Source organism: Rana temporaria, chromosome 3 (genome assembly GCF_905171775.1).
Source record: "Rana temporaria chromosome 3, aRanTem1.1, whole genome shotgun sequence".
NCBI lineage: Eukaryota > Metazoa > Chordata > Amphibia > Anura > Ranidae > Rana > Rana temporaria.
This window is the reverse complement of record NC_053491.1, coordinates 341,681,891-341,705,965: the sequence shown is the minus strand read 5'-3', so window position 1 is coordinate 341,705,965 and position 24,075 is coordinate 341,681,891. Positions and strand designations below refer to the sequence as shown.

The following is a 24,075-nucleotide window of genomic DNA, read 5'->3' as shown; positions in this document are numbered from 1 at the left end:
TTTATTCTGAGCATGCGTGGGTTTCTAAGCATACACACGAACGTGTTTCTCGTCATAAACCAGCTCGACCAGAAACACAACGAGGAAATTGAGACTCCCGATGAGATAAAAGGTTCTCTTTTTTTCTCGCCGAGATCCACAACCGTTTTCTCGAAGAAAAACATACACACGACCGTTTTCCTCTGCAAAAAAGCTCTGCCACCAAGTTTCTTGATGGATTTTGTCGAGGAAAATGGTCGTGTGTACGAGACCTAAGCTTTCTTTTGTTCAGTCTGCTGTCTGAATGAGAAGAACAACATTTCTACATCCAGCTTTATTCTATTTAAAACGAAAAAAAGGTTGGTTGTAGTCAGCCTTTAATGTGAGCTATGCGCAGGCAGATTTTACATTATGTACTGAAGCCACAGGATCAGCAGGACATTGAGGCAAAGTTAGTTCAGAAATAGCTTAGCAAGGGAAGCCTACTTATCTTTTTCATTACAAGTGACACTAAAAACTGTCCTGCTTTTATAGAAGAGTGTACATAGGGGTTGATTTACTAAAGGCAAATAAACTCCAGAGCTTAGTAAATGAGCAGTAGCTCTGCTGACTTCCATCATCCAATCATGTGCAACTTGCAAGAAAAAATGCAGTGTTTGTATTTTCCTTGCACTTGATTGGATACTCTTTACACAGTTAAAATGTATCTTATTTACTATGCTCTGGAACAACTGCAGAGTGCACAGTCTATTTGCTTTTAGTAAATCAACCCCTTAATCTGTTAGATTAGGGTGTTTCATTATGGATCAAAAACATTTTTAACAGCTTATAGTGCCCTGTGAATAGATAAAAAATATATTCTTTGGAAATTTTAGGGTTTCATGGACATTGAACTGCAGAAATTTCAAGAAGCAGGAGCCAATGTTACAGGATTTCAGCTTGTTAACTACACGGACGCCAGGGTATCGCAGATATTGCAGCAATGGAAATCCTATGATGGTCGGGAACAACCTCGTGTAGACTGGAAGAAACCAAAGGTAAACCTCTAAGATTACAAAGCTGTTAATTTTGTGAACTCACTGAATGGAATTTCGAAGTTCTATTTTCATGTACACTGAAAATAGCAGCCTCTATCGTATACATGTAGAGATACATTATAAGACACACACATACTGTAGATAGATCATAACATAGCTGAAATAAATGACAACATAGTGCACCACATCTCAGATGTTATAAAATAGTATTTTAGGAACAACACTGAGCATGCTGATGCTAACACCTAGGTCTTTAAAGCGTAACTTCACCCAAAAGGTAAATAACCATGCCAGTGGTGCAGCAGAAAACATAGCACAGTGATGAAGGTAAGTGGTTGTGGCATTAAGCAAAGAAAGGATTGGGGACAGGAACAAATAAATCCATCTGTTTATTTTTAACATCAAATTCAATAGAAATAAAATAAAAATTCCTTAATATGTACAACTGACACAAGCAAAGGATTGCAAGAGACTCCTACAACCTACCTGCCAAGTATAGATGACCATGTCATCTATACTTATACCTATTTGTCAACTAGGTAAGTTTCACCCAAATAGTGTAGCTTTCCTTCTACCCTGGGTACCCCATGTTATATAATCTTGTCAGCTACTGTATAAACATTAAAACCTACCTCCTATATAAATTACCAGTAGCTGATATGTATGCTAATTCATAGGGATGCACCGATATATCGGCGGCCGATACACATCGGCCGAAAATAGCTGTTTTGGGGAAATGCCGAAACAACTTAAAAATTGCCAATGCACTCCTGTTTTTGGAGGTGACAGGGTTAATAAAGAGAACCTGTCACCTCCAATTGCTATCACACAGGGATTTGTTTTTCTCCTGTGTGATAGAAATAAAGTTAAGTGTAAAAAAAAATAAGAAATAATAATTAAATTAATAAAATAAGTAATTAAAAAGTAAAGAATAAGAAAAATAATATTAAAAATAAGAAAATTATACAAAAATAAAAAAAGTAAAATGACAAGCTACAAAAAAAAGTGATAAAGTAATAAAAAAAAGAAAGAAACAAGAGGCGACAATTGGGGGAATGTGATAGGATGCTCCATATGGCCTGACATTTTTTTTTATTTCGGTTCCGTTTCGGTTCTGAAATTTCCATTTCGGTGCACCTCTACTAATTCACTATAATATACAGCAACTCCTCTGCCAGAGGCAAATAAATTAGAGAACTCAGGTCTGCTGTGATGATAGATCAGTCAAAACTAGAAGCAGAACACCGGCTGCCCATACAACAACTCATTGGTTGGGGTCCACTGCCCAGGCCGCCTACATATGTATGGGGGGCCCTGCCGGTATTATCAGATTATAGGGATGCCAGGCCAATTTGCCTCCTGGCCCAGTCCACCCCATAAAACTGCGGCGCAAGCCGGAGGGGACTCTTTTCATGACGCCCCCCTGCAAAGTGCTTGTCGGATAGAATATGTAGATAATCATTAAAAACAAAGAAAGATGCACTGCTCAAAGTAGAGAGGTTATTGTGTGATAACATGGTAATTGCTACAGTCTCAAACACAGACCCCCCTATGTATCTCAATGTATCCAATAAAACAAAATAAGATAAAAGACTGCTGGGCTCACCAGGGGATAAAACAGAATATTCACAATGATTAGATAGTATCAATCCAAAAAATTGAAAAATACCAAGCACTGGGCTTATTTACTTATCAGTATAAGAGGATATAGCAGTCTGAAATAATAGATCTATTGGTACAATACTCTCTCGATAGGAATTCTCTGCTCGATAATTTAGGTTATACTTTGTATGCTGCTAGGCAGAGTTTCTTACTAGGTCTATAGTAAGAGGCATCTGATCCTCTATTCAGATCATAAACTGAGTATACAAAGTATTAAAACTAAGGTGTCAAAGAGAAGACCAGAATCCTCATATACCTAAATCCTGATGAAGGAGAGCAATATTTCTCTGAAACGCGTTGACTGACAGCTACCCGGCAGAATCTTTTACAGGGATACACATGCAGAATCTCTCTCTCTCTCTCTCTGACGCACAAACTTGCTGGCTCTGAGCAAGCAGCGCCTTATCAAATTAAAGACCTAGTGAAAAACCCTGTCAGCAACTGACCCCAAGGGGTGAATTTACTAAGGGGAAATAGACTGTGCACTTTGCTCCAGAGCTTAGTAAATGAGCATAAGCTCTGCTGACTTCCGTCATCCAATCATTTTCAAGCAAAAATTAAGTTTCTTTTTATTTTCCTTGCTAATGATTGGATATTCTTTTCAAAGTGAAGCTTTAACTCATTCAATAAGTTCTGGGGCAACTGCACTTGCAGAGTTCTACTGCACTTTGAAAGGTGCACAGTCTTTTTTCCTTTCGTAAATCAACCCCTCAGAATACCCTGGCTTACCAAACAAAGAATTGTTATCACCAGGACATCTATTTCATACTATTATATTAAACCCTGCTATATTGACAGGCAATTTAACCAAGTGTTTCATAATTTCCCATCTAATCATTGTGGACAAATTGCTTATCCCTGGGTGAGCACAGGAGTTTACCATTTTGTTTTGATTTGTATAATCATGCACATGCCAAAGAAGGTATCGTAACCTCAAAGAGCCCACTCATACTTCAGTGCTGCATTATGTTGGATCAATGTATATGCAAAGGAAAACATTTTGTTACATTTTAGATAGAGTAGGGAAGTGTCAGACCATCTGGTTAGTTGTGTCTCCAGTGGGGGATTCACCTCTCTTATGATCCTAGTGACCACTGTCACCAAAACATAAAGCAAGTGGAAATCCTAAATTCTGGAGCTATTATGAGACCAAGAACTGAGGAAAGTCTTCCTATTGGGACAAATGTTCTGGCAGGGCTGGACTGGGAATAAAATCCAGCCCTAGAAAAAAATTAAACCAGCCCCATAGCATTTTTATACCAGCCCAACAGCATACATTTTAAAGCACATTTGAAGAATGTATTATATATATATATATATATATATATATATATATATATATAGAAGATAAATATGAAAGCACACATATATATATATATATATATATATATATATATATATATATATATATATATATATATAAAGCAAATTTCAGTTAAAAGTGTTAAAAGTGGTCAAGCATCAGGGGGGACCCCAGGAACTCTGGGAACATGGGGGGACGGGACTCTGTTGACCAGAGACCACCTTCCACAGAAAGAATACACATTCGGGTTACTAATATTGGGGGAAACCTTTATATCAGAACCCCCTTTACATTGTTGTATTCACTCCCCCCTTACATCAGTGACCCCCCCCCCCTCAGACTGGCCTTGCGGCACTTTCACTGACCTCCTCTCAGGTGCACCTTGCAGGGATCAGTCAGTCGGCTCTAGCTTGGTTTGGTGGCTCTGGTTTTATCCTATAGTCTTCTCTCCACAGTCCACACGTCTGACTTCTTCCATGACCCCCATCCCAGCAGCACTCCCTCGCTTGACTCCTCTCCAGACTCCCTCATAGACTGCAGACATGATATAATACAAGAGATGGTTAGAGGTTGCAGACATGATACAAAAGATGGTCCGAGACTGCAGACATGATACAAGAGATGGTCAGAGACTGCAGACATGATACAAGAGATGGTCAGAGACTGCAGACATGATACAAGAGATGGTCAGAGACTGCAGACATGATACAAGAGATGGTCAGAAACTGCAGACATGATACAAGAGATGTGCAGAGACTGCAGACATGATACAAGAGATGGTCAGAGACTGCAAACATGATACAAGAGATGTTCAGAGACTGCAAACATGATACAAGAGATGTTCAGAGACTGCAAACATGATACAGGAGATGGTCAGACACTGCAGACATGATACAAGAGATGGTCAGAGACTGCAGACATGATACAATAGATGGTCAGAGACTGCAGACATGATACAAGAGATGTTCAGAGAATGCAGACACAGTACAGGAGATGGTCAGACACTGCAGACATGATACAAGAGATGGTCAGAGACTGTAGACATGATACAAGAGATGGTCAGAGAATGCAGACATGGTACAGGAGATAGTCAGACACTGCAGACATGGTACAAGAGATGGTCAGAGAATGCAGACATGGTACAAGAGATGGTCAGAGACTGCAGACATGGTACAAGAGATGGTCAGAGACTGCAGACAAGGTACAAGAGATCAATGCAACCTCACTGTGCCCATCAATGCAGCCTCACTGTGCCCATCAATGCAGCCCAGCCTTACTGTCCATGAGAATGCAGCCCAGCCTTACTGTCCATGAATGCAGCCCAGCCTTACTGTCCATGAATGCATCCCAGCCTTACTGTCCATGAATGCAGCCCAGCCTTACTGTCCATGAATGCAGTCCAGCCTTAGCCCAGGTTCACACTAGGCTGCGGGAGTGAAATCGTGCAAGTTCAGCTGATCTCGCACAATTTCACTCCCGCTGGCAGTCCCGATTTCGGCCGCGATTACAGAGACATCTGTGCAGGTTGAAATCGCAAAAAGTAGTACAGCAACTACTTTTTGAAATCGGTGCAGTGCCGCAGATGCGGTGTCACACCGATTAGGATGGTGTCATTGCCGGGAAATCGCAAGTCAAAACGCACCAGTGTGAAACAGGGCGTACTGTCCATGAAAGCAGCCCAGCCTTACTGTCCATGAATGCAGCCCAACCTTACTGTCCATGAAAGCAGCCCAGCCTTACTGTCCATGAAAGCAGCCCAGCCTTACTGTCCATGAAAACAGCCCAGCCTTACTGTCCATTAATGAAGACCAGCCTTACTGTCCATGAATGCAGCCCAGTCCAGCCTTACTGTCCATAAATGCAGCCCAGTCCAGCCTTACTGTCCATAAATGCAGCCCAGCCTTACTGTCCATGAAAGCAGCCCAGCCTTACTGTCCATGAAAGCAGCCCAGCCTTACTGTCCATGAATGCAGCCCAGCCTTACTGTCCATGAAAGCAGCCCAGCCTTACTGTCCATGAAAGCAGCCCAGCCTTACTGTCCATGAAAGCAGCCCAATGCAGCCCAGCCTTACTGTCCATGAATGTAGCCAAATGCAGCCCAGCCTTATTGTCAGGGGCGTATCTAGGGTATGGCAGCCATGGCAAGTGCATGTATAATTTTTATTATTATAATTATATTATTATTTGTTATAATTATTTATAATTATTTATTATATTATAATTTATGATTTTGTTTCAAACTTTTTCATACCCGGAATGCCTACTAGACTCTTGTTTGGACAGATTTAAGTGAGTTATTCCTAATGCCGCGTACACACCATCACTTTATGTGATGAAAAAAAACGACACTTTCTGTGAAGTAAAAAATGACGTTTTTGAAACTTCAATTTTCAAAGATGAAGTTGCCTACACACCATCGTTTTCTCACAATGATCTTGCAAAGTGAGGTTACGTTCCACCACGTTTTTCCATTGAAGCTTGCTTCATAAGTAGCTTCTGGGCATGCGCGGATGAAAAAACGTCTTAGAAAACGACGTTTTTTGCTACACACGGTCAATTTCTGTGAAGTAAAAAGTGCACTTTTGAAAAACGACACATAAAATTGAAGCTTGCTTCAATTTTTTTTGGTCGTTTTTTAGAAGACATAAAACGACGTTTTCCCCCACACACAGTCAATTAAAGTGACGTTTTTAAAAACGTCATTTTTTTTCATCACATAAAGTGATGGTGTGTACGCGGCATTAGAATTACAGGCCTACAATGTAAAACGCCAAATTTCCTTGTAAAATAATGGTACTGCTTTCAGCAACTAAAATCTGAAATAATCATACCGCCAGGGAGGTTAAGACAGTGATCTGACTTTGGAGGCAACTTCCATTGAAATCAATGGGTACAAGTTGCCTACAAGTTGCCTAGAAGTTGGATTGAAGTAGTACAGGAACCTTTTCTGAAGTTGGAGCGACTTCAGTAGTGTACAATAAGACGGCTCTCATTCACTTCAATTGAATTTCTCATGTCGCGCGACTTGGGGCGACGCAAGTTGGATCCCAAGTCACGGTAGTGTGAGCCGGCACTAACTATAACATAACATTACTTGTAGGCATCTGCATGACCTTGCTGTTAGTTCCTCTGCCCATAAAAAAAATCACTGAAAAAAAAAATAATGTTACTGTTTAATTTAAATTTCTACCAATATAGAGGAGAATATAATATATGTATATTGCATCAGCAACAACTGCCCTTTATTGAAAGTGCTGAAGACTTGAGTAGTTATTATTATTATGGTTGACAACATGTGGGAGAGACATCCCTCACCTCACATCCAATTTTTAGTAACATTACCTGCTCTAGTTCCCTCCACCCTGAAGCAGAGTGTGATGACTCACTGCACATATCTGTCATAATATTTAATGCTTAAGTAAGTATATCTTCCAGTCTTAGGAAACTGAAATTTATCTCATTGCCTTAGTTCTGTAACAATTAGTTCTTTGCCGGAACTGTTCCTTGGAATGATTGCCGATGTGTACGGAATTTGTCTTAGCTTATTAGAATAAAAAGGATGGTTTAATAAAGACACAAGAGAATGTAAGCTATGGACCTACCAAGCTGGAATTCATTAGACTGCCGTAATGTAGCCTCAAAGTAAAACCCTACAAACAAGAGCTACCTGAAGAATAAAGCAACCAACGCAGGTTGCATAGACCACAAGCTATAACACAATGGTGGTCAATTGGAGACTTCCCATCCTTTTTCTGAGACATTACATGACCAATTTGCAGTTAATAGGTTTTGCTTTGAAATATATGAGGCTGAAAAGCTATAGCACTGGGAGTTAACAACAGAATCAAAATTATATATTTTTTGTTTTAGAGTAGAAAAGGATTAAAATTCCTAACAGAACGTTAGTGGAGACCAGTGGCGGAATTATAGGGGTCGCTGAGATCGCAATGGCGACCGGGCCCCTTGCTACAGGGGGCCCTTGAGGGCCCCCTGTATACAGTACATCGATAGGAGGAGCAGAGATGAGCTCCCCGATCCTAAGCCGAAGTGTATTCGGCACTGTGTGCGGGGAGCTCGTCACATTGATTACAAAGCGAAAGCAGTGTGTGCTGTGCTCTTTGTCTCCCCCTACAGTGCAGTACCCGGCAGGAAGAGCTAAGGTAAAGCACTGACTTTTTTAATCTACTGTATGTGTGTTTGTATGTGTGTTTGTATGTGTGTGTGTTCATGTGCATGTATGTATATGTGTGTGTGTTTGCATATGTGTGTGTGTGTGTGTGTTCATGTGCATTGTGCATATGTATGTATGTATGTACGCCATGCTGGGCGCTCGCAGTCCACGCAGCCGTGTCAGAAAAGCGAATGAATATTCGCTTTCCTAACACTGAACCGCCAGGCAGACTGCAAGCGGGCAGGGTCACAGTGGCTGCATTTGATGGGCACAGTGGCTGCATTTCAGGGCACAGTGGCTACAGTTGATGGCACAGTGGCTGTGGTTGATGGCACAGTCAGTGGCTGCGTTTGATGGGCACAGTGGCTGCTTTTGATGGGCACAATGGCTGCATTTGATGGGCACAGTGGCTGCGGTTGAGGGCACAGTGGCTGCGGTTGAGGGCACATTGGCTTTGATTGATGGCACTGTGGCTGTGTTTGCTGGGCACAGTGGCTGTGTTTGATGGGCACAGTGGCTACATTTGATGGCACAGTGGCTGTGGTTGATGGGCACAGTCACTGTGTTTGATGGGCACAGTGACTGTATTTGAGGGCACAGTGGATACATTTGATGGCACAGTGGCTGTGGTTGATGGCACAGTGGCTGTGGTTGATGGCACAGTCAGTGGCTGTGTTTGATGGGCACAGTGGCTGCGGTTGAGGGCACAGTGGCTTTGATTGATGGCATTGTGGCTGTGGTTGATGGGCACAGTGGCTGTGGTTGATGGGCACAGTGGCTGTGGTTGATGGGCACAGTGGCTGTGGTTGATGGGCACAGTGGCTGTGTTTGATGGGCACAGTGGCTACATTTGATGGCACAGTGGTTGTGGTTGATGGCACAGTCGCTGTGTTTAATGGGCACAGTCGCTGTGTTTAATGGGCACAGTAGCTGCGGTTGATGGGCACAGTGGCTGCGGTTGATGGGCACAGTGGCTGCGGTTGATGGGCACAGTGGCTGCAGTTGATGGCACAGTGGCTGTGTTTGATGGGCACAGTGACTGCGTTTGATGGGCACAGTTGCTGTGTTTTGATGGACACAGTGGCTGTGTTTGAGCACAAAGTGGCTGCAGTTGATGGGCACAGTGACTGCGGTTGATGGGCACAGTGGCTGCATTTGATGGGCACAGTTGCAACGTTTGGGCACAGTGGCTGCGTTTTGATGGGCACAGTGGCTGCATTTTGATGGGCACAGTGGCTGCAGTTGATGGCACAGTTGCTGCGTTTGATGGGCACAGTTGCTGCGTTTGATGGGCACAGTGGCTGCGTTTGATGGGCACAGTGACGCTGCAATTGTTGTTTTTTTGAAGAATTTTTCAGTTTGCTTGCGTCCCACCAAAGTTTTGAACACCAGCTGCCACTGGTTTTTATGTGTGTGTGTGTGTGTGTATTTATATAAGTGTGTGTGTGTATTTATATAAGTGTGTGTGTGTATTTATATAAGTGTGTGTGTATATGTATGTGTGTTTACCCCCTATATATGTACAATCGGAACCGATTTTTTTTTTTTTTTGCTTGTTCATAGTACCAGCAAAAAAATGCTGTTACACTGAAAAGTGATCCATGCTCAGATCGCTTTTCAGAGGCATTTGACAGCCGGTAAAGATGCAATATGTTGCCTCCTGTCCGCCTGTTTTAACCCCTTAAATGCATCATCACTATGCTGCAACTGCATGCAATGCACACAGTTGCAGGGTGGTTTCAGTGCAGCCCCATTCACCTAGGGGTATACTTCAAGGGTGCCCTGGCTGGAAAAATATTGAGAAATACTGGCATAGAGGAACCAATCTCTCCATTTTCCTCCTGCAGCCGCTGAATGCCTGCGGGAGGGAGAGGGAGAGGAGGAGAAGCAGGGGGAAATGGAGAAATCGGTTCCTTTATATGCAGCCACCCACTTGCGATCGGGTCCTGTTCCGCCACCGGGCTCGGAGAAAAGAGCACTGTCTGGGGGGCCCTTCATGGTTTCTTGCATCGGGGCCCTAAAGGTTCTAGTTACACCACTGGTGGAGACCCAACAGAATGTCAGTGGAGTCCCCTTTAGACAGATGTCCCTGGAACAGGTGTCCCCATTTGTAAAATCTCCCCTAATGCTCTGGGGACAACTTTGAAATTTTGGAGATCCCATCACTTTTACTCAGTGACAATGGTCACCATAGGAAATAGAAGTGTAAATTTACCCATCGGGGACTAAAATAAAAACTTGACAGATGGTCTAATGCTTCCCTGCTCTATTCAGAAGTGATGTTGCCTAGAGATACACGTTAAACTGTTTTTGGCACTCAGCATGCATGACTCTTCATAGGAAACAATTTTTGCTAAATTTCTTTGAGAATAAAAACAAAACATAACACATTAGCTTTCCATGCCGAGGACTCAGTGTTATGTGGTGCACTGCATTAGAAAAGTCTGAAGGTTTTTAGGTCCATTGCTATGTGTTGGCAGCCATGGGCTACATTTATATATGGGCTATATTTACCACATGTTAATGCACTGCAATAGACCACAATTGGGCTTTAAAAACCAACTAAAGCTAAAAAATATATATTTGGTTTTGAAGAGGTTGGGGGGATCGAGTTAGAACTTCTGTCATGTTTGTATTGCTGTCAATGGCCCCAGTTTCTAAGATTTCCCCTAACTTCCTCTCCTGCTGGTCATAGAGATAGTAAGGGTAATCATCAGACTTACATGTGACTCATACTTAAAAATTAAGGCAGTGTGACGTCACACTGGTACCAGAAGCTGCTGGGTGGCCAGCTTGGCGCTCACCACATGCTGCCACCTACTGGTCGGCAGACCTGTCAGCAATCCCACATCGCTGTATGGCCAGTTAACTCTTCCCTATGCTATCTAAAACTTAAAAATAGTTTTTGGGCTGGGGTTACACTTAAAAAGTTACCTGTTTCAACTCACATACAAATTCCACTTTAAGTGGAACTGTAGTCAGAAAACTAAGTCCTGCAAGTTGAGGACAACAAGCAAATGAGACAGTTAGCAATTCCGGCATTCCAGGAACGTCACTGTTTTTTCAAACCGTTAAATTGATGGGTTTAGTTCTGCTTTATGATTTACTGCTATTAATGGGCTCGGGGCTTCAGCAAAATGGCAGCCTCCAGCATTGCTCCTGTTTCTTTTTGAAGCAACTAGTCTATGCAACCTAGTGTGGTAATAAGAAAGACTGGTTAAAATCAGTGGGGAGGTAGTGTTTAACCCATGGTTGAAAACATTATTTTTTATCAAGTTGTTATGGGTAAAGTTTCCCTTTAGAACGGAGTTCCACCCAAAAATTTTACTTACGCTTTAAGTGATGGTGACCCCCTGACATGCCACATCTGGCATGTCATCTTTTTGGGGGTACTCTGTTTTTACAGGCACCCAGCTCCCACTTCCTCGCCTGGCACGGCGGTGCCGGAAGGAAGATCACCTCTTCCCCTTCCCTGCAATCATCTGGTACATGTCACAGGTCCCAGAAGATTGTCTGGCCATTCACAGTGTGCAGCACGGCTCGGTTGTAAAGCCACAGCCGGGCGCCCACAGTTAGAATTCCGGCACCACGGAGAGGAGGGGGCGAGGAGCGGGGCTTTGTGCGCCCGCATCGCTGGACCGTGGGACAGATGAGTGTCTGATTATTAAAAGTCAGCAGCTACACCTTTTGTAGCTGCTGACTTTTAAATGGGTGGAACTGCGCTTTAAGAACAAACCTACAGAATCTAACTTGTTTGTAGCCCAGGGACTGCCTGTATAACAAAACACTTTTAGTTGTATATTTACCAGCTAAAACAGTTAATTAATGGGATTTACATACACCTTAATACTAAGGAGCAGTACTGATTCCATATGCAGTAAAACCTTGGTTTGAGAGTAACTTGGTTCGAGAGCGTTTTGCAAGACAAGCACAATTTTTTAATACATTTTGCCTTGATATACAAGCGATGTCTTGATATAAGAGTAGCGTCATGTCACAACTGAGTATAAAAGAGAAGAGAGGAGCCTCTAAGTGTAGCAATATGGTTACATTTAATGAAGGTACAACATTTAGCAACTTATTGCTACACTTAGGCCTCGTACACACCATAGGTTAAACAGAGGACAACGGTCTGATAGACCGTTTTTATCGGTCAAAACCGATCGTGTGTGGGCCCCATAGGTTATTTAACCATCGGTTAAAAAAAAGCCAACTTGCTTTAAATTTAACCGATGGATTCCTAACCGATAGGTCAAAACCGATCGTTAGTAGGCACGACCATCAGTTAAAAATCCATGCATGCTCAGAATCAAGTCGACGCATGCTTGGAAGCATTGAACTTCATTTTTTTCAGCACGTCGTTGTGTTTTACGTCACCGCGTTCTGACACGATCGGTTATTTAATCGATGGTATTTGAGCGCAACGGACCATCAGTCAGCTTCATCAGTTAACCGGTGACAACGGTCCTTCAGACCGTTCTCATCGGATGGACTGATCGTGTGTACGTGGCTTTAGAGGTGCCTCTCTTCTCTTTTATACCCGGTAAAAAAAATGCTTTGATATACAAGTGCTTTGGATTACAAGCATGTTTCTGGAACTAATTGTGCTCGCAAACCAAGTTTTTACTGTATTAAAACCCTAATCTTAGAAAGGGGAGAGGAGATAAATCAAGGGTCACTCCAAAATAAAGCCCTGATCGCCAGTAGTGGTTGGACTGTTGCGTCCAATTGATGATGGCTAGTGACATATCCTCGACATGTCACTAGCCACATCAATTCTGTTCTCTACTTACTTGTGGAGTCTGTAATGATTTTAAGTTTCAGTGTCAAGTCACTATTGTGACCGTCATTTGTGTATTTATGTAATTTTCATTTTATAAACCAAGCGTTTTTTGTCTGGGTGTCTCAACAGTCCAACCACTACTGGCGATCAGGGCCTTATTTTGGAGTGACCCTTGATTTATCTCCTTTTCTCTTTCCAATTTCATATTTTAGGATGATGGCACCCACCCCTATTTTTGTTCAAATAATGAGGCAATCCATTTCTATCTCTCATGTCTCAATCTTAGTGGTTTTCACAGAGATCTGGGAGTCAAAGCTGCACAGTGGGTACATTTATTGTATGTGTGATGCAACGTCATAGACATTCTAATACCACCATGCTAAGATATTATTAGCTCATTCTGAAACATCTTTGTAACCTGTCCAGCAGTTCAGACCAGATATTGTGGGTCACATACATGGTTCTAAACAGGGAAGAAATAAAGACAGTCAAATGATATTAGAGGTGAAAATGTTTTTATTGTTTCACATTTTACACAAAAGAAAGAACACAGCAATAAAATATCCAGAAGTCAACAGTAATGGCTATCACCCAAAACATGATATGCACAGAACACAAATTCCAAACTGAAGAGGAGATAAATCAAGGGTCAACCAGGCTAAGCATAGAAACCAAAAATCAATAGAATGTATAGGCATCATACGTCTGAAATACCAAATTTATATGTAGCCCCTAGTTACTTTAGGTACCGGTGCTATTTAAATTTAGAGGTAGATCAGAGTGTAGTTAAACTCTGATCCAAATTTGTTATGTTCAAAACAGGGTCTCTGTCTCAGCTTGGCAGGGCTGTGGGCTCATTCTGTTGTGCTGGGGTGTTCTTCCAACCCCTGTGCAGTAGGTGGCAGCAGTGGAGTCGAGGTTTGGGTGCTCTTCCCCAGCAGCCAATCAGGAGGGTTTAGCCTCACTGTGCATGCTGGGGGAGGGTATTTATGGGGCAGACGCTATTAGTCTGGGTCGTCTTCTTTGCCATGTGTGGCACCCACCTTTAGGGTGGCCACATGATGGCGCCCCGGCATTATGGCCTACCTGGCAGGGGCGTGCGTGCCACGCGGTGTTCCTGGTTCTGGGGCCATGTTGGCCCAGAGCATTTGAGCAGCGACGGGGACCCAGTAAGTGACTGGATTCCCACCTTTGAGGATCCCAAGCTGTAGTGCTGTTTGGTGGGGAGTCCGTCTGAGGAGCGCCATTGAGAGGCTGGCGGTCCAATAGGATTTCGACAAACCACTGGGGATCAAGGTAGCCGGACACTGAAGGATTGATTACCTGTCAGTCGGTACCTGGGCGACGTAAAGAAGGAGATCCAGGTGTAATTCACCTAAGGAAGATTACCTCCGTAACTGCAACCAGAGAGGGCCTGTGGCAGAGGTGTCTCCCTGACGTTCACCAAGGAGGGTCCATGGGCCGTGGCAGAGACTTATCCTCAAGTACAAGTTCATTCAGGAGGGTCTGTGGCAGGGACTTTATCCTACAAATGTTCGAGTGATACTCCAGCTGCCAGGTCAGTGAGAGAGGCCTGTCCGGGTACACTAAACCCACTCAGGCAGGAGTGGTGCAGAAAGTGTTTCATATGGGAGAAGGACTGTTCCAAATACTACGCCTAAATCTGCTGTTCTCCTTCTTCCTGCAAACTCTATCCCTTTCATCACCAGTTCATTGTTTTTACCCGGATGGGTAATAAAGAGCACAGCAAAGACACTTGTTGCGGACATTCCTTTACTATTGCTATAAGCACAATTCACCCCTAGGAATTCGGAAGAGCCACAGGGTAAATGTGCCACCCAGAACAAACCAGCAGCTCCTCCGGGGGTAGTGCTACATATACATAATAAGACAACAATGACTTCCAGCAGCTGGAAGCTGTTGAGCATCTACTTTTTCAGATTTTTTTTTATGTACTTGCGCATATGTGCATTTTCGCGCAAACTTATTCTCGCATTCTCGTTCTGCACAATATGTAAATTAAAAATGTGTGCGCATTCGCACACATGAGTCATAAAGACACTAACAAATGTTCTTAGTCATAAATCACTCACCAAAAAAGCTGATTTTTTATTATTATTTTTTTACTGAAGAATGCATGGCGCTTGTTTACGCGCCTGTGTGCATAAGCACATTACAATTAATGGGCTGTATTTTAGCTTGAAAAAAAAAAAAAAAAGAAGCTGTCCTGAGCTTTTTCAAGCTGCAGTGTGCAAGCGGCCTAAAGCGTTCTTTCCTTTATTTTCATCTAGTGATCCTGCTAGAAAGTCTGTTGTTTTTCAACAGAAAAAGCTATTCTGTAGATGTAGCAGTTACAGGGATGAGACAAACCATTTGCCACTTGACAGAGGTGCTTACAATAATTAGCTTTTATTCATTTTAAATCTTTATCCCAAAAGGAACACAACTGTAATGCCGCGTACACACGATCGGTTTGTCTGATGAAAACGGACCGTTTTCATCAGACGAGCCGATCGTGTGTGGGCCCCATCGTTTTTTTTATCCATCAGTGAAAAAACTAGGAACTTGTTTTAAAATTATCTGATGGTTAAAAAACCTATACCTACCGTCTGTGGGCACGTCCATCGGTTAAATATCCACGCATTCTCAGAATCAAGTCGACGCATGCTTGGAAGCATTGAACTTCATTTTTCTCAGCACGTCGTTGTGTTTTATGTCACCACTTTCTGACACAATCATTTTTTTAATTGATGGTGTGTAGGCACGACTGATCATGAGTCAGCTTCATCGGATATCTGATGGAAAAATCCATCAGACTGATTTCATCGGATGAACCGATCGTGTGTACAGGGCATTAGTTTTCAATTTGTTAGCGTATTTACTGTATGTTGCACATCTGCTACTACAACTAAAATCCCTCCCCCCCAGACTTTTAATTCTGCTGTCCAAAGGTGCCCTCTGTTCTCCTTCATCCAAAGTGTAGGTAGGCACTTGAATACAAGAGATGTGTTACTGGCCAGATCACAAGGTCAAAAAAGAGTGAAAATGAGTGGTTATCGATTTAATACCTCTTTAAAGGGGCTGTAAAGGGTTGTTTTTTATTTTTTAAATAGGTTCCTTTAAGATAGTGCATTGTTGGTTCACTTACCTTTTCCTTCGATTTCCCTTCTAAATGTTTTTTTCTTTGTCTGAATTTCTCACTTCCTGTTTCTCCTCAGTAAGCTGTTCAGTATGCTGTTCTAGCTGACTAACCCCCAGCCACTATGGCTCGGATGATGGTTTCAAGCTTACTGAGGAGAAACAGGAAGTGAGAAATTCAGACAAAGAAAAAAAAATTAGAAGGGAAATCGAAGGAAAAGGTTAGTGAACCAACAATGCACTAGCTTAACTGCTCGCCGATCAGCGCACGACTGTATACGTCGACAGCATAACACGGACAGGCAGAAGGACGTATATAGAAGTCCCCTTTAAGAAGCTGGCATTGTGGGCGTGCGCGCCCGCCGGGAGCTCCATAACTCTGACCGCGGATCCCGTCCTAAACTGAGGAAAAAACTTTTTTTTTATATATTTTTGGGGGATATTTATTATAGCAAAAAGTAAACAATATTGAATTGTTTTAAAAATTGTCGCACTATTTTTGTTTATAGCGAAAAAAATTAAATCCGCAGAGGTGATCAAATACCACCAAAAGAAAGCTCTATTTGTGGGGAAAAAAGGACGTACATTTTGTTTGGGAGCCACGTCTCATGACCGCGCAACTGTCAGTTAAAGTGACGCAGTGCCGAATCCCAAAAAGTGGCCCCGGACCAGCAAAATGGTCCGGGGCTTAAAGCGGTTGTATACCCAAGTTTTACACTTTTACCTACAGGTAAGCCTATAATAAGGTTTACCTGTAGGTAAAATTAATGTCTCCTAAACCTTATGAATGCAGCCGCTGACATCAGCGGTGCATGTGCTCTGAATGCCCCAGCTTAAGGTCCAGCAGCATTGCCGGGCCTTGCCGGGAAAAAAACTCCCGTACGCATGCGCGGAAGTGACGTCATCGCGGCTCCGGCCACTCACAGTGCCGGAGCCGCGAACCGGAAGACACACTGAGGGCAAGATGTCAGCTCCCTTGGTGTGGACCGGGCTCCGATACGAGGGCTTCGTTCTGAGGTAAGTATTTCATAATGAGCAAGTATGCGCTACATTTTTTTTTCTGTGCAGTTCTACTACCGCTTTTAGTGGTTAAAAGAACCTATTTAGAAAATAAAAAACAAACCTTTACAACCCCTTTAATTGTTATTGATTATTATTATTTGTAGTATTATTAATAATGATCAGATATATTCATTAAATTAAAAAGAAAAATGGTGGATAAGAGTGAAACGTACGAATCTGGAAACAACAAGGGGTAGTTTGGAAGCTGCAAATGTTAGCTTTCATTATCAAACCAGGTCAGTGACTTCTGGAATTCATTGCTGCATATAAAACAACTAAGGGCAAATTAAAAGAAAATGTAACCCACTTAGCTGCTCTTATTTCAAGATTTCACTTGTTGCCTGTTTGGTGGAGTATTTTGATTTATCAGGCCGTGTAATTGAAGAAGACATTGCTTGCTTAGCAATACACGCACGTTGCATCTTACAATCCTGACATTGTTCTTTACCGAATAGAGGTTAATGGCTTATATTCCCAGACTGATTTCAATATCAAAGCAAGGAAGTTTGGAGACACACATTTTTTTTTTTTCCTGTGTATCAAACCCTTAACTTTTAATGGAACAGCATTATGCAAGCATCCCAAATTATATTCACAAAGGCTGTAGACTCATTTTCTGACATGCAGTTTTTACAGATGTTATACTTTTATAGATTAGGTTTATGCATGGCCACCCCTACAATTTTGTAGACATAAGGAAATATCAAACAGAGTCTAGAACAAAAAATATGTGACTATATTTATATATATAGGGCTGGATTTTTCATTAGGCACAGCGACCTTGCATCTATTCCATCATTTAATTTTATTGCTATTTATTTATTCATTTTATTATATGTAAAAATAAACTTGTCCCATGTTAATTTCCACTATTTCCACTATTTGTATAGATTAACCACTTCATTACTGGGCACTTAAACCCCCTTCCTGCCCAGACCAATTTTCAGCTTTCAGCGCTGACGCATTTTGAATGACAATTGTGCGGTCATACAACACTGTACCCAAATTATATTTTCATCATTTTTTTCCCACAAAGAGAGCTTTCTTTTGGTGGTATTTGATCATCTCTGCGATTTTAATTTTTTGCGCTATAAACATAAAAAGACAGAAAATTTTGAAAAAAACCACAATATTTTTTACTTTTTGTTATAATAATATCCCATTTAAAAAAAAAATAAAAATTCCCTCGGTTTAGGCCGATACGTATTCTTCTACATATTTTTGTTAAAAAAAATCGCAATAAGCGTATATTGATTGGTTTGCGCAAAAGTTATAGCGCCTACGAAATAGGGGATAGATTTATGATTTTTTTTTTTTTTTTTACTAGTAATAGCGGCGATCTGCGTTTTTTTTTGTCAGGCCTGCGATATTGCGGCGGACGTATCGGACACTTTTGACACAATTTTGGGACCATTTACATTTATACAGCGATCAGTTCTATAAAAATGCACTAATTACTGTAATAATGTGACTGGCAGTGAAGGGGTTAACACTAGGGGGTGAGGAAGGGGTTAAATGTGTATCCTGGGTGTGTTCTAACTGTGTGGGGGGAGGGGACTGACTGGGGGAGGTGACCGATGCTGTGTCCCTATGTACAAGGGACACATCATCGGTCTCCTCTCTCCCTGACAGGACGTGGAGCTCTGTGTTTACACACAGAGCTCCACGTCCCTGCTGTCACCGCCGATCGCGGGTACCTGGCGGACATCGCGGCCGCCAGGCACATGCATCGGCTCCCGAGCGATGCGCACAGGGAATGTCAACAACAGGACGTCCAAAGACGTCCACTCGGCACTTGAGAGCCACGCTGTGGACGTCTTTCGTCCATAGCGCGGATCCCAAGTGGTTAAAGTATGGCAATTCAAGGTTAGTATTGTCAGGATGGATTCTCAATTTTTTTAAATTATACCATAAAAAGAAAACCACAAAATAAAGGGAGGAAGGAAGTAAAGAAATAATATAATCTTACTACATTTAATAGCAAAACCACTGATATGTATACACAAGCTCACTATTTAATAATAGAGAAATCTCTGATGTCAAAATACTGGAGGAATACAAATCTTCCATCTCCAAATAATGGAAAGAGAATTTATCTCTATTATTAGACTAAAAAAATAATTACTGGGGCAGATTCACAGAGCAAGTACGCCGGCGTATCTACTGATACGCCGGCGTACTTTCAAATTTCCCGCGTCATATCTTTAGTTTGGCTCCTGCTGCTGTCAATCAAAGTCAGCTACCCAAAAGGAGAGAGAGGGACAGGGCCAGGTCAGAGCTCTGTGTCTGAATAGACACAAGGAGCTGAAACTCAGCTTTGGTACCCCCATAGCAAGCTGCTTGTCGTGGGGGCACTGAACAGGAGGGAGCGGCCTGGAGCATCGAAGAGGGACCCAAGAAGAAAAGGATTCGGGCTGCCCAGTGCAAATCCACTGCAACAGTGCAGATAAGTATAATATATAGGGAAAAAAACTAGACTTTACAATCACTTTAATCTCGATCGAGCACTGTGCCCAAGAGCAGCGGTATTGCCCTCTTCCTCTCCCTCCTCACTGAGAGCAGCAGGAGCCGTTGGTACCCGCTGTTGTCAATTAAATCTAGTAATGAGGGATCGGGGGACAGGGCCGAGCCATCCTGTGTGTCAATAGATCGAGACTGCACATGTGCCACCAAAGATAGCGCCTTCCTATGGTGGCAGACGAAGAAGAGGCGAAGCCCAGTACGCTGCCAGGGAAACCCAAAAGAGGAGGATCGGGATTTAGGCCTAACATATCCACTATTAGTGCAAACCAGCAGTATAGTCCCGTTATTGTTAGTTTAAAGTGATTGTAAAGTAGGGTGACCAGACATCCCCGGTTTCAGGGGACAGTCCCTGGACTGAGGACACTGTCCCCAGACCAAGTCTGTCCCTGGTTTTGTCCCCGGATTGGATTTGAATAGGGGCTGGGGCAATTTCAAAGACAGTCAGTGCAGAATTAAAAAAAAAAATTCTAAATTACACACCCCTGCTCCTACTAGCTTAGGGGGGTGAAAAAGTTTAGAACATGCTCTAATTTTTCTTGTCGTTTTTCACGTCGTGGAAAACGGTCATGTGTAGGCTTTAACAAAGGGGAAAAAACTTGCATTCTCAGAAGCAAGTTATGAGACAGGATCACTCGTTCTGGTATAACTAGCATTTGTAATGGAGATAGCACATTCGTCACGCTGTGACAGACTGAAAAGCACGAAGACTGAAAAGCGTGAATCGTCTCTCACCAAACTTTTACTAACACACGGTAACACGAAATCAGCAAAAGCAGCACAAAGGGTGGTGCCATTCGAATGGAACTTCCCCTTTATAGTGCAGTTGTTGCTCGAGCTATTTTTTTTCACGAGCGTGTGTATGCAAGGCAGGCTTGACAAGTATCGCGTCGAGAAAAACTTTGTTTTTTTCCCATGACATGAAAAATGGTCGTGTGTACGCGGCTTTACTCTTCGGGCCCCCGGCTACTACTGTCGTCATTACTAGTAAAAAAAAAAAATATGTCCCCAGATTTCATTTTAAAAATCTGGTCACCTTATTGTAAAGGAAAAAATGGGTAAGCACATGACTGATCCCCCAGCCCAGTTTGGGTGCTATCATAAATGAGGGTTATATGCCATATCTGACAGTCATGTCGGGGGTTGCCGATCCCTGGTGTAGACTGGGGAGGGGGGGGTATCCCTTCTCTCCAATCAGGCTCAGAGGGTTAGATTCACAGACACTTACGTTGCGCAGCCGTGGCGTAACGTATCTGATTTACGTTACACTGCCGCAAGTTTACAGCGTAAGTGCCTGATTCACAAAGCACTTACCTGTAAACTTGCGGCGGTGTAACTTAAATGCGCTCGGCGCAAGCCCGCCTAATTCAAATGGGGCCGGCACCATTTAAATTAGGCGCGTTCCCGCGCCGAACGTTCTGCGCATGCTCCGTGTTCAAATTTCCCGACGTGCTTTGCGCAAAATTACGGCGCCCCGACGTTTTTTTTGAACTGCGACGTGCGTTACGGCGTTTCGTATTCCCGGATGTCTTACGCAAAAAAAAAAAATTGAAATTTGACGCGGGAATGACGGCCATATTTTAACATGGCTGATCTAAAGATAAGCCATGTTAAAGCAGGTGTAACTTTGCGACGGGAAAAACCGTCTAGCAACGACATACGGGATTGCGGGAATGGAACTTCGTGGATCGCCGTAACTAGTCATTTGCATATTCTACGCCGACCGCAATGGAATCGCCACCTAGCGGCCGGCCTAGAATTGCATCCTAAGATCCAACGGTGTAACTCAATTACACCTGTCGGATCTTAGGGCTATGTATGCGTAACTGATTCTATGAATCAGCCACATAGTTAGGATGGGCGGATCACAGAGATACGACGGCGTATCAGGAGATATGCCGTCGTATCTCTTCTGTGAATCTGGCCCTTAGTTCTTCACCCTTAGCATTGCGTGAATTTATATCCACGCCCTCTGCGTTATGCTGATGAGAGATCTGCCAGATCCTAGGGTCCATGCACACTGGGCTTAAAAAAAACGCCAGTTCTTTTGGAATAAAAAAATACTCATATAGAGGATTTTTGTACAGGCATTTAGGAGAGTTTAGAGGTTTTTCCTGCCTCTAAACACTGAGCTTAAAACGAACTTGAAATGAACACATAGGATAACGTTGAGCTGCTTCTACAGTCAAAAAAAAACCTGTAGAAGCAGCATTTTTTAAACCAACCAACCGCCAGAAAATTTACTAGCCTTTCATCCAACATTTGTTGGCCGAAAGTTGGACAACAATTGTCAAAAAGTACTAATGGTCAGATTTTAGGACAACAGTCTGTCAACAGACACTCCCCTGCCAACAATCCTGTGTATGAGGCTTCAATCTCTGTGTTGTAGATTATCAGGTACAATTTATGTAGGAGGATTTGTTTCTTCTCCGTGTATCATCTGAGGCTAGTTGCTTCATTACAACCACTTTAAGTTGTAACTATTATAGTAGAACTATAGGCAAAACTTTATTTTATTATTGTGGATTGAGCAAGGGAGGGTTATAACCAAAGCTGTATCCTGGCCTAGGCCAACAAGGCCCAGGCCTAGGGCAGCACTTTGCAGGGGGGCAGCATGGAAAATGTCCCCGCTGGCTTGTGCTACACTGTTGGTGTAATGCAGTGTTTCTCAATTCCAGTCCTCAGGCCCCCCCAACAGGTCAGGTTTTCAGGATTTCCCTCAGATGAAAGGGCTGTGGTGATTACTAAGGCAGTGAAACTGATCAAATCACCTGTGCAAAATAATGGAAATCCTGAAAACCTGACCTGTTGGGGGGGCCTGAGGACTGGAATTGAGAAACACTGGTGTAATGCAAGCTGTTTCTAGTTTTGACTGTCCTATCATCCTATACCACAAACCTTCCTCACTGTGCTATATGTTTTCTGCTGTACCATTGGCATGGTTATGTCTTCTTAGTCCCCTCCATACAATTATCAGAAATTTGTGCTTGAAGTAGAACTATAGGCAACACTTTTTTTTCCATTTTGGAGTAAGGGAGGGTTATAGCCCCTGTCAATTTTTTTTTTTTTTTTACCATCCCTGTCCCATTGCAGAGATTTCCCTTCAATCTCTGCCCCATAGCTAAACAGGAAGTGATAGGAAATCTATGCAAATTAAGGGAATCCATTCCCCCCACTCGAAAATATCAGGGTGGGTCTTAAACAGAAAAGGGTGTGGCCTTGACAGGAAGAGGGTGGGTCATATTTAAATTAGGGGGTGCACAAGTTTAGTCAGGCCTAGGGCAGCACAAAACCTAAATACACCCCCTGCTAGATTTTTGTCATCTGTGTCCTATTGCAGAGATTTCCCTTACACTCCCTGTTCCATAGCCAAACAGGAAGTGATAAAAAATCCCTGCAAGTTTATGGAATTCTTTTGGGACCCCCAGGTCACCAGTACGTGGAAGATGTATCCTCTATTACTTTTCTGGGGACAACCCAAAAATTTTGATTTTCTTTTACTTTCAATGATAAACAGGACAAATAGAGAGGTTAAAGCGGAGGTCCACACAAAAAGTGAACCTCCGCTTTTCGGAAAGTGTGTCCCCCCCTCCGGTGTCACATTTGTCAACTTTCAGGGGGGAGGGGGGTGCAGATACCTGTATAATATAGGTATTTGCACCCACTTCCGGGCATCGACCACCGCAAAATCTGCGGGGATCCATGTCACTTCCCGCCTCCGCCCCTTGCTATCTTCTGGGAAACACACAGGTCCCAGAAGAGAGCGGGGACCAGTGAGGACATGCCGCGCGGCTCACGCATGCGCAGTAAAGAATCGGGAAATGAAGCCGCAATGCTTCGCTTCCTGATTCCCTCATCGGGGATGGAGCGGTTGCACGGCTTCACCTGCCGACATTGCAGGCACCCTGGACAGGTAAGTGTCCATATATTAAAAGTCAGCAGCTGCAGTATTTGTAGCTGCTGGCTTTCAATATATTTTTTTTAGGCGGACCTCCGCTTTAAATCTCCTTAAACGGGGCACCCGCAGCAATAAAAACTGACAGGGAGTTTAATCTACCTCCTCTCTATCCAAAGCAAAATGTTGCATCTAGTTATACTTTAAGATCAGTGCTGCCAACCTACCAGATTGAAATTTACTGGCACGACACCCGAAATTTACTGACGCAGCAACATTTATACTGGCATTTCACAAAAGTTACTAAATTACATTTTTAGGTGCAAATTTCAGTATTAAGGCTACAAACAAGTACGCTAGGCAAATAGCAATGTGATTTAAGGTAGATATTAAGGTAATAAAACATATGTTTGTTATTTTCGATATAATAAGGGCAAATTATTTAGTCACATCACCCCCTGCCTCCATCCCCCTCTGCCACCAACACCCTCTGCCTTCACCCCCCTCTGTGGTGCCACAATCTCC

At 42.9% G+C, this 24,075-nt stretch overlaps 1 protein-coding gene across 4 annotated transcripts in view; it reads left to right on the top strand.

Moving 5' to 3' along the window:
- The window catches only part of GRIA1 (glutamate ionotropic receptor AMPA type subunit 1), a 445,232-nt gene that overhangs the window by 277,440 nt on the left and 143,717 nt on the right, over window positions 1-24,075 (top strand). For all 4 annotated transcript variants that reach the window (XM_040345114.1, XM_040345115.1, XM_040345112.1 and 1 more), the window contains exon 6: window positions 855-1,016. In XM_040345114.1, the coding sequence (XP_040201048.1) occupies window positions 855-1,016 (162 nt within the window). The remainder of the gene's footprint in view (window positions 1-854; window positions 1,017-24,075) is intronic.